Genomic DNA, 12070 nt, shown 5'->3' on the forward strand with positions numbered 1-12070 from the left:
TCCTATTCATTTTCTCTCCAGGCAGTTGAAGTTAGTGGAAGTTATTACATGTGCAACCCAGTTGTTATTTTTTGAGAAATGAATGTATGTTACCTTTAAACTATTTTTCCTTCTGTGATTGTGATCTCAATCATATAGATAACCTCTCTGTTTTTGTTTTTTTTTCTTTCTCTTTCTTCCAGGCCTTCTGCCTTATCTAGTAGCCCAACATACTCAGATCTTCCGTTCATTAGAATTTCCCCACACAGAAACCCTGCTGCAACATCAGAATCTCCCTTCAGCCCTCCTCACCCCTACATTAACCCGTACATGGACTATATCCGGTCACTGCACAGCAGCCCATCCCTGTCCATGATCTCAGCAGCCCGCGGACTCAGCCCAACAGACGGTGGGTTAAGACAGGCTTCCTGTTTTCTGTCATTGTAGCAACTTAAGTTATATTAATCTTGTCAACATTTTTCCCCCTCGTTCAAAGCAGCTTCAGCAGGTTTGTCAGACATATTCATTATGTCATAAATGTTTCAATACTTCATCAGCTTATCACGGCTCATTTGTACATTTCACAAATGTTGAAACTTAGGGGGAAAAAAAAGCCTTGCCTCATTCAAAATTTAAGCTGGAAGGGTGGCACATGTCTTATAACATCTTTTGTTTGTGAAGCTGCCTCTGGGCGTGATTCTGATCTTCCAGGACATGAGCAGTATCTGCACTGAATCAAACCAGATTCCTTGTGAGAGTAAATCAGTGTCGTACTATGGAGTTCCTCACGTGGGAAAGACTTCTTAATTAAAATAGTATTTTTGAATTACTGAAAGCTTCCACTGACTCATTAAATTTAGTCAATAGTTCTGTTTAAGTTTTGTAGAACTATTCAGTTTACCCCATACAATCATATGCCCAAATGAAATGACACTGATGTAAAAGAAGTGGCTGGTGATCAGGATTAGCCCTTTTAGTTTAAATGACAGGCAGTACTTGAAGTTGATACTTTAGGTCTTGGTATGACCATGACTGTTACTTTCCAGGTTATYTGAGAACAAGCTAACCTCTGCAATAACTCTTGTTGTTGCTCTGGCACRTTTCCTATTCATTTCAGTGGGAATTTTGCCTAAGTGAGCAATGAATAGAGTTGCAAATGGGTAGGTTTTTCAATAATGCAGTGGTCTGACATTTCAAAATTGTAGTATTTGTTGAAGAGAGCTAAAACATAACAGATTAGCAAATAAGTATGTAGAGAAGATAATTAAACTATTATTTTAACTACGGGAAAGATCTTCCTAATGTATGCAGAAACTTAAAAAACAGAGGCAAACTGCCTTTAGCTGAATTTGAAAAATGAACAGTACACCCTATCCAAACGGATAACTAATTAATCCTCACTTATAAGAACATATACCTTTACAGTTAATCCATTAGTTATGGGCACATATTCTTATGAGAATAAATTTTAATGAACTATTGTCAGTCAAGGTATATGGCATGCACATAGGGCTTTCCTGTCAGCACTCTGGATGTTGTATGAATCGTAGGTAATTCCATCTTTTTATTTTAGCCAAAATGTTTTTTAAAAAGTGTGAGAAATATCTGGAAGGAACAATTTGGTCAGAAATGCACATTTTGACTCAAGGAATGTTTTGATATGAAATAAACGTGATATAGCTATAGTGTTATATTGGGAAAACTCTTGAAGTGTATATATGGGCTTTTTAAAAAAATTAATATATAGAACACTTCACAAGTGTTCCTTCAATAAACTTCAAATCACATTCCTGCAGAATTTTATCTATGCTTAATATACACTCCAGTTGCACATATAAAGAAGTGAAGGAAGGAAGAAAACCACTTACCACACAGCTGTAGAACATTACTGTGTATAAGTTCTTGGTCAGGTACCCAAGGCTCAATTCATTTGCACAGGTGTAGGCATATAGGGCCATTTGAGATACTCCTAGGGTATCAGACCTGGCATCCATCTAACACTCCAGGAAGGCATGGGTCTCCTAGCGGTTCTTTGCCATATTTGGCAAGCCAGTGGTAATAACTCAGAAACTCTAGGGTTTCTCAGTGTGGTTTCATCAGTTCCAGATTCAGACACCTAAATTTAGGTATCTACAGTATAGACATCTACCTGTGACCTTTGTATGTTATTTTGCCATTATAGGCAGGAGAGATCTGGTCATTGCAGTCAGTGGAACCTTAGAGAATTATTCGTTTGCCCTAATGTAGACACCCACATTTTACCAACTGAATCTGGAGCTCAGTCATACCTACAGTGGTGTTAAGATTCATCTGCTACTTATTAACTGTTTGGTGTCAATTCAGGCCTGTGAAATATCTTGTCTTGACTCCAGCTGCCACCTCAGAAAAGCAGTTTTGTTTTTTAAGGCCTGTCTCATATCTGCCAGCCTCATGTAAATATCTTGGATACTCGGGGCTCTCAAATGGTGCTAGACACTTATATGTAGACAACACAGTTGAGCGTGCTCTGTCTTAATGAGTAATTGCCCATCCCCAGAGCTTTGGTGGCTGACTGCATACACAGCCTTAGCCTTTCATAAATGCAAGCTAAACTTATTAGCTTTAACTTTTTTCACTGAGTTTTAAACAAATGTGKTACCTCACATTTTCTCTAGGCTCACAGCTCATCTGTGATCAGTTACTGCCCAGGTGTTGTGCAGCAATTCATGAATATACAGTAACTTAATTGTGTGTCCGAGGCCTTGGAGATGTTTCAGTAAAACAACCTGCTTATTGAAAAGCCGTTAAATTTGTTCTCTGGACTCTATAGTTTGTTTTGTATGTCAGTCGGGTATACAATAAAATGACTTTTCTTCAGGTGTAGGTTCCTAGGATCAGGCCACAGTGTCTCACATGTAATGATAGTCTGAACCATGCTTTGGCATTATTAGAATGCAAATAATAAGAAACTGTGATTTAAAGCAGGACATGCATGTAATGTGTTAGTGGCATAATGGACACCCTCGATTAAGTCACATACCATTTGAAATTTGAAGAATTGTAGGTTGTTACTGTTCTTCTGAACGTCCTAGTGAGATTTCTCTGGCTACTCTAATTGCTTTAGGCCAGTTAGATAATTAGGTCAGTGTACTATTGGGCTCAATCTGTAGGCTCACAGATCTGGGGGTGGCCAGGAGCCAAAACAATCTGTAACATAACTAAGAAAACTTTCATGTTCACTGAAAGTCTTGACAGCTGTAATTGATGACTGCCACAGCAGCAATAGTGGTGGAGTGTGTTGTATCTTACCACTTCACCTTACCCAACAAAATGAATGGCCTGCAGATGACCAAGGATTCCTCTGAATAACACGGAGCCTCAGAGGTAAGGTTAAGGATTGAACTGTTTTTGGTATGTGTAGAGCAGAGTGCTCACATGAAGCTCATCAGTGCTGGCAAATGCAGAGGCACAGAAGCAAGTTCTCCTCTTGTACAAAGGCAGGAGCAAAGCTGAAGTTACCCCAAAATAAACAGGGGAAGATTCAGGACTGCTGGCCTTCCTCTAAAGTGCTTATTTCAGTGCAGAGGGAACTGATTCTCTTCTTCCTGATGCAGTCCCTAAGATATCCGCTGGTAAATTTAACTATATGAATACTTCTAATAAATACCTTTTTTTTTCTGATGTACTCAGACAGCCCTCCATCCATTCTTGTGGACATGTATATGTTTTTATATGTTTGTATCTCTCTCTGTATATATCTATAAAATATTTTTAGTGATTTAAATATCACAGCTATACCCCGTTTACCCTTCATTTACTCTTCATGCAATACATCATTTAGTAGGCTAATTTTTTATGTTTGAAGAAGGTAATAAGGAATGATCTTTAAAGAACACCAGAGCATTTCTCAGCATATGGAACATTTAATAATGTAGTTACGTGCTCACTGTGTGTTTTCTGCAGCAGTTCCTTTTCAAGTTTTCAGCCAATGTTATTGTTAGTTAACTCAGACACTTATGTCAGAAAGCTCAGGAAGTATTTTAAGTGTGTCTGGAAAGATATGGTGTTGCCTACTACTGTAAAATTTTAAAATCAGTGATTCAGTATGATGAGTTACTCTTTTTTAAATTTGGATTGTATATTTTCTTGGCATTTCACCGAAAGTGACAGTGGCTGAAGTGGATTATATTTAATTTAGAGGTCAATTTGTAATTTGGAAAAAAAACCTCAACAACCTTTAATTTATCTTAGCTCAGTTTTTATGCCATTCCTGTTCCTGTTCAATGCCCTTTTAGTTTTTGAACCTTTCCTGAAGGTTTGTTTTTTAAATAATAGAACATATTGTGCATTGTTATATCTAACATTACAACATCAAAAGCACTTTCTTCCATTTTCTTTGGTAAAAATAAAGACAGTGTGCTTTAGAAACGCTGTTGCTCAGTAAACTTCTCTCCTAACTCTGTTGCTATATTTTTCCCCTTTTAGTATGAATGTTGATTTTTTTGTTTGAGTTTTGGATTTAGGATCTGATTCTCTAATGTAAACATAAATTATCCCTTTAGTAATCCTATGCAAGTAGGAATATTCAGGTAAGTTATTAATACACAGAATTGCATCCTAAAGTTTTGTTTCCATTCAGGATCTGGTTACTGAGATCAAAGAAAAATGTTATTAAATAATATGAAAAAATATAAAAATAATCTGTTGTGGTGTAGCCCCTGAATCTAAGGAACTTGAAGTATTTTAGTCAAACCAAACTGATGTACATCTTCTGGTGAGATGAATGTAAGGAAATTTTAACTGTTTTATAAGTGGAACAAGTAGAAAGCAGAGAGGAAGGCTACTCACCTCAGGTCACGTGGCAAGACTGGGTCAGAATCAAGAGTGGAGCTCAGCTTATTTGATAAGTAGCTTTCACGCAGGCCCATGCAATGACCCCTCTACCTGCTCTAGCATGTGAAGCCTGCTAAAATGAGATGATATTAAATTTTTCCGTTTGTCCAGTGTTGCCCACTAGTTGATGGTATACTTCAAAGCTGTAGTGGAACAGAAAGCTCACACATTATTTTTACAGGGAAAGAAAGGCTAACAAGTATAGACCTCTTGAGTTAATGGGAACACATCCCATGAATATACTTATATATGAATTCTGAGGGTTGGAATGGCCATATTCATTGACTTCAGTCCATCCTCCAAAAAAACCTGCCCCTATGTTGTTCATGTGCAATGGCTGTTTGTCCTGAAGACGTGCTTTGTCCTTATTTAGTCCTAAACTTACACACAAACTGCCACAGTGAGGTGAAGATCTTCTGGTCCTCTGAGCAGAAAATCCAGAAACTTGAATGATTATGAAACTTCAACTATTTTGTTACCTTAGAGACTGACTCCTTTGAGTCAGGGATGAGGTAAATTGGAAGAAAGCTCTAGGAAGGGTTTGCTGCTTGTGGTTAGCTTTTTATGTGACTAAATAAATCATATTAGTTTCCATTGCTGTCAGCCTGTCACTTTTTGAGTCACTTAATAATAAATATAAAAAAATGAGATCATTGAGTTAATTAATATTTTATGCTTTGCTGTTTTTTGAATGGTGTCTTTGCAGTATCATTGGTCAAAATATATTGACCAGCAGTGGCATACTGCAGATGTTGCATTACATTAAAAAATAAACAAGCTGTTTTAATAACCAAAGGAAGCAACGATGTGATTAAACTTTCCTTTTTGTTTATCTTACGTCATTAACAGTGCTTTTTATGTTGTGTTTTTAGCTCCACATGCTGGCGTCAGTCCAGCTGAATATTATCATCAGATGGCTCTGTTGGCAGGCCAGCGCAGCCCGTATGCAGACATCATTCCTTCAGCTGCCACTGCTGGAGCCGGTGCCCTTCATATGGAATATCTTCATGCCATGGATAGTAAGTGATGTTTTCTAGAAAAAAAGACAGTCCTGCAAAGGGAACCACATGGGTCATTCGTGGTCCTGCCTATTGACATCAGTATGGCTCCATGCAGATGAGGAAGTGGGAGTAAGCATAAGTCTCCTCTGGAGGCTGGAGGGCCTAAGCACTGATTGCTAGAAGTGCAAAGATTACATTGAGTCTGAAAGTGAACTTTGAAAGAAAGTAGGGAGAGGACATGACTGTTCCTGAAAATAGGTTATAAATTTTATTTCCAGCAGGGCTTGAGTGCTTTAGAAAATGTCCTTTTCTATTCACAATCAGTAACTCACTTTCATCATTACAAGTATTTCATCATTAGGAGTATTTCTCCTGATGAGCTCTCTGTTAATAAAAGGTTTACATCCTTTGTGTTCCCCTCCCCCCCCCTTTTTAATAGTAGTAGTATGAATAATTGTTCTTCCACAGGCATTTTCAGAGAGTGCTGGATATGTTTACAAATTGTGCATCATAGACTTGGATAGACTTTGAGATTACTTCTGACTAAGGTGAAGCAGGGTGCCAAATTCCCAAGGATCCTGACTCAGATTTCCCTAACACTAAGAGCTTCCCCTACCCACATCACCATCTTTCAGACCTGTAATCTTTGTCTCCCTTTCTCTAGTTAAGGAGGAATAGAGAGCACTCTTTTCCAAACTGCTCACTGCTGCTTCTTTTAATCAGCCAAAAGGGATTATGCAGAGCACTCCCTTCTAGTCAGAAGATGCTAACATGCTCTTTGGGACGCTCTCAGTTTCCTCTAAAAAGGAAAATAAAATGTGGTGGCAAGAAATCAAGCACTGTTGACTCTTGCTTGGTAGTACAGAGCAATGCAACAGCATTAGACCACCTTTTTGCTCCACAGCTTTTTAAAATCCTTGTTAGCATGCAGTTTCTTCTAGGCTGCATCCCACCATTGGCTGTGTGCCATAGCTGCTGATCCCAGGGAGCTGACATAAAGTGTAGGAGGTGGGAGGTTCACCTCCAGAATGTATGGGAGTATAGATAGCTACCCCTGAGGACTGCATGTTTGTGAGTGTGAAATAGCTGACTGACCAACAATCTTTACAAGAATCAGGCCAGATAGTTTTGGAACTGGGCAAACAAACTGTTTTCATTCTGTTTCCTTGGTTCTAAAGGATATTTTAACTCAGTTTCTGTCACCAGTCACATATTGCACTGGTAGTGTGTAGAGTGATTTTATAATAAGGCAAAATACCTTGAACCCCCTTGAAAGAACATAATGAATCCGAACAGGTAGTATGGACTTAAAACAGAAATTACTGTGCAGGCTTCAGTGCTTGTAAGCTTAAGAATGTGATACTTATTCATGTGGATTTTGAGAGGAATAGGGAGACAGGAGGTACACTGATGTTAATGCAATTGGTGCATATTAATAATATCTTACAGAATGGAAACTCTGTTGTGGTTTGTTCAGTTAATGTAAATCTAATGCTGTGTTCCAGCTGCAAGGACAAATCCTCAGCTTGTGTGAGTGGTCATGACTCCATTGAAGTAATGGGATACGCTATACTTGGGAAGTTTTTGGTTCCTATTGAGAGAGAATATCAGAATGCTTATAGGTAGCAGTTCCAAACCACATATTTAGATGCAGACTTGGTTGAATGGGCCTGTTCAACCTATAGGAAGACAGATATCCAGATGTATTCTAGAAAACCCGAGAAAAACAGAAGACCTTGCAGTACTCATACAAACAACATTTGCATAAAGGACCTTCATGTGTGAGTAAAGAACTGTGTATACTGCAGTCCATACAGAATTACAGCTTTTGCATCCCAAACACATTATCACTTCTTATTTAAAGGGAAGTGTATTGACCTTTGCGCATAACTTCAGCCCATTTACAAAATGTACCTAAACACTATCTCTAATAAGGATATTTGCTTTCAGCAGCTTTAGCTGCCAGATTTTTGAAAGGCAGTCTTTAATTTGTTTTGTGTTTGTTTTTTAAAATTAAGATCACACATTTGAGATTCATTATAGCAGCAACTTTTCAATTAGAGATTATTTCAGAATTAAAGAGAAAAAACGTGTAGCAGTATTATGCAAATGGGTTATTTTTAAACAGTAAATAGAGAATTAAAATAAGAGTGAATCCTGGTAAGGTCACTCAGCTCACCTTCTGTATTTGATGAGAATGTGTTTAGTCAGGCAATAGCTGCTTTTATCTAAATAGAGTATGAAGTTACCCTTTTACTTTGTAAAAACTAATTAAAACTATTTTAACTTGCATGGGTATACAGTAAATTAATTGTCATTAAGTAGGAATCTGAATGTCCTATCATTCATCATGCTAAAGAAAACCCCTTTCTTCTTTGTCAGAATTTTAGATTAGAGAAGAGAACAAAACAATTAGCAGGAAGCCAATATTAAGATTTTTTTTTAAACAATAAGAATGTCCATGCTTGCATTTAATAGTTACGTACAGTGATCAATGCAAAGCAATGTCATTTGTTTGGATCTCTCTTCTTAAGGGTTTGTATAGTGATCTTAAAAGTACTCTTTCACCTTTGCCCAGTCTCGTCAAAGGAAACAGAAGAGAGATTGGTAGTTTCCCTCATTATCTGCTATCAGATTCTGAGCAGGTTGACTCAACTCACTCAAAGGCTGCAGCTCATTTATTCCACACAACAACCAAATAGATACAAGCAAGACATTGTTCCTCTTTTGTGAAGCAAGTCTGTCTCCTAATTGTGTGTTTATACAGCATCTAGCACAGTACTTTGGCACCTGTAGTACAAATAATAATTCCAACAAAGCATGCACAAGGTACAAAAGTGTTTGTTATATACAGTCTGTGGCCTTTGTTTTGCTCTGCGGTATTGGAAAACTGTGATTTCAAAGTGGGGATTAGAAGGGTGGAAGGAGAGTTAATCAGGATGTTAATTCCTGCCTCACAAGGAAGAAACTTCTTGAAGCTCTGAACTTCGCTCTCTGTGAACTTTCTGATACATCATGAAAGATTAAGGCCAAGATTGTGCATTCTTGATTGTCTTGCTTACTCATCCTCTCCTGTATGGCATGAAAAGTGGACCAGAATTTTCTTTGCTTCTATTTCTGTGTTTTTGGTGGCCAAAATCCCTGACCAAGTCTTCTCATCTTCTTGCTTGATCTTGAAGAATCAAATATGCTACTTTTATGTATAGCATCAAAATAACTAGGAGAAAAAATGGGGAAAGTATTGACAGTACCAGAGCAGCAACAAATGAGATTCATTGTTATGACTGGAAAGATAACTGTATGCCAAAACTGTCTTTTCAGCACACTTCTAAAAATCATAGCCTTTAGGTTTGAATTCTGCATTTTTCACTCAGGGAATATGTTTTACTCTGTTTTTAAACAGTATGTAGTACAAGGCAGACATGATCCTTGAGGTTTCGAGACTCTGTTTCACCCTAAGGGTATTAATAGCCTCAGTCTGATTAACTTTTGCCTATGCTCACTCTGAATGGGAATTTCTTTCCTTTTTCAAAAGCCATTCAGCACTGCCCTAGCCCTTTTGCCTTTGGAGATACTGGTAGCAACTCTATTGACACAAAGCTTCTGGCCAGCCTGAAGAGTTGAGCCAATATAAGAAGCTTCGAAAGATCTTGCTCTGTAAGGCTTACTGCGCTCGTCTTGTTGAATTCTGATTTTCAAGTACAACTGAAGAATGTGTGTGGAATAGTGGAGCTGTTCCTTTTCCTTTCATATTGATGAGAGACATACCATTCTGGAAATTAAGATAATTAAGGACAAACTTTCAGGGAGTGAAAACAAAGTTCTCCACACATCCATAAGCTGAAACCAGAAGGTTTCAGAAAGCTTTAATTTAAAAAAAAAATCAAACTTATCATGTTCACAACCTTCAACAAAAACTAATGCCTTAGACAGGTTTGAAGAAGTTTGATTTAAAGGAATGGAATAAATGATATATGTCTGAAAATTGCCCTATAAATGATTAAGCAATGCTAAAAACTTCAACTCAGAAATCAAATTCATGAGCAAATTTGCTATATGGCATATTCCATTTTTGAAATTTATGATGGAGATAGATATCTGTTATTTTAGAATTGAGCCTCACCCCAGGAATAAGATCTTTGCTTCTGACACTTGCTGGAATTTTTGCCTGAACACTCAGGTCTTTACTGTCTACTCTTGACATTTTTTACTATAATAACTGCTCCAAAAAGATGACTTTCCTAAACAAATTTTCAATGCCAGCTTCCATTTGCATGCTTTGCCAAAGCTGATATTTTTTTCAGCACTTGCACAAAGGTAAATGAATTTTTCTAGTGAATCACTGGTTCTGCATTTTTTGGTTTTCAAGCATTTTATAAAGAGTGTGGAATGCAGTGCTTTGATGGGAGAATACTATGAGCAGATAAACATGTCAGATTGCTAAATAAATATTGAAGTGTTTGTATTTAAAATAAATGCCTTAAGTTTATTTTAGCAATCAGCGACACTTACAAATTGTGATCTATTTCTTTTTATAGTAATAGACTAAGAAGGGTGTTATGCTAAATGAATAGTTTAGAAAACATTCTGCAGCATAATGAATGGTCATCTCATGTTTAAGACTTTTTAAGAATGTAAAACCTAATTAAACCATGAAGATCTGAAAAAACAGTAATTACATTTAATTGTATTTTCAATTTTGAAAGTCACGGCCTCCCTTGAAGCGAATCCCCCTCTTCCTTTGTCAAATTCTGTAGAGCTCTAGCTTGGTCTTAGCTGTCAGCTCCCACTGTGAACCAGAAATGTTCCATTTACACAGGGAACTGTTAGCCCTTGGGAAATTGGCCCCGTCCCAGGTAGATGGAGGGGACTGACTAATTCCCAGACCTAGGTGGAGCCAGAAATGTGTGCTGCCTCAAGGAGAAGAGAGAGCCTGGGACTACTGAATGGTGTGGCGAAAGCCTAGGTTCTCTGCAGTAAATTCACTCTGCTCTTCCTTTTGCAGCTGGAAAGAATCTCTCTCTTCATTTCTGGCCACAAATCTCATGTGTCTCCAGCAGAGTAGGTGACAGGGATGCCCTGGCACAGGGCCTGGAGTGGCTCTGTGCTGAAGAGCGGGCTGACTGCTGACAGCAGTTGGGAGGAAAGGGGAGGTTTAATGAGCATTTGGCGGAGAGAGGCCTCTTACAAGAGCCATAGCGTGACTTAGGCAAGGGATAGAGAAGACAGGCTCAGTTCAGAAAGGGGAGGGAGAAGGAGGGAAGTTGTTGCCATTTCTAGGAATCTGCAGGGCACCACAGTGAGTATAAATTGCGCTCTGTGTGATTTGTTGAAGGTGACTGTGCTTCTCTTCAGGATCCTAAGAGCTTCGTACAGTTGTCAGTAATGCTTGCTCAGTCCTCTCTGGGAAACAGGCTGAAGAACTGACATGTCCAGTTAGGTAGTTCTGACACTGAAAATAAATGGTGTCTGATCACAGAAGAAGCAAAACACAACTGTTGTCTCCTGATTATATTGCCCAGTCTAGCTTCAGATTAGATATGTGTTCCAGTGATGTTCAGATCTTAGTGTTCTTAATAACTGCTCCAATTTTTGATCAAATCACTGCACCCCCTCTCCTAATTTGCATCAGTTGCCATAAGTCCATGTTTAGCAGGCTTCTAACAAATTTCCCAGGAAATACTACTTATAACCAAATAAGTGGCAAATCCTTTGCAGGAATTCAGATTAGTAAGAAGTAATTTTTCAAAAGTATTTCTCATGGAAATCATATCTGAAACTGTTCCTCCACTGCCATCAGTAATGCACAATGACTCTCAGCTGTAAATTCAGAGATTTAACTAGGCCGTGCTTATCAAAAGGAAGGGAACTGTGCTTGTCCCATTCTGAGCATGCCTGCTGCCCTCTTGCTAGCATGATGAGGTCTGTTCCCATCAGGAAAATAGAGGGTTCATAATTATGTTCACATGACTGCAAACTGTTCCTGTCATATCTAGCATGCCATAAGGATGACTAGTAATAACAAATGATACTATGGTAACAGTGCTTAAATAACATCTCATTTTGCTGGTCAGCCAGTGTCTAGCAGGTCGTTGTCTTTGTCCCATTCACTTGCTGCTTAACCAGGAACACCTGTACTTCACTTTACCACTTGTAAAACAGAGATATTAGAGTTTATTCACTTATAAAGTGCTTGAGTCATATCCTCACCTGGGGCA

The 12070-nt window shown here is 38.2% G+C and overlaps 1 protein-coding gene across 3 annotated transcripts in view; it reads left to right on the plus strand.

The window, feature by feature from the left end:
* GLI3 (GLI family zinc finger 3) overlaps window positions 1–12070 on the plus strand; it is a 198394-nt gene that overhangs the window by 126617 nt on the left and 59707 nt on the right. For all 3 annotated transcript variants that reach the window (XM_026077484.1, XM_026077485.1, XM_026077486.1), the window contains 2 exons: window positions 183–388; window positions 5724–5870. In XM_026077484.1, the coding sequence (XP_025933269.1) occupies window positions 183–388; window positions 5724–5870 (353 nt within the window). The remainder of the gene's footprint in view (window positions 1–182; window positions 389–5723; window positions 5871–12070) is intronic.

This window comes from Apteryx rowi, unplaced genomic scaffold (genome assembly GCF_003343035.1).
Source record: "Apteryx rowi isolate R43461 unplaced genomic scaffold, aptRow1 scaffold_454, whole genome shotgun sequence".
NCBI lineage: Eukaryota > Metazoa > Chordata > Aves > Apterygiformes > Apterygidae > Apteryx > Apteryx rowi.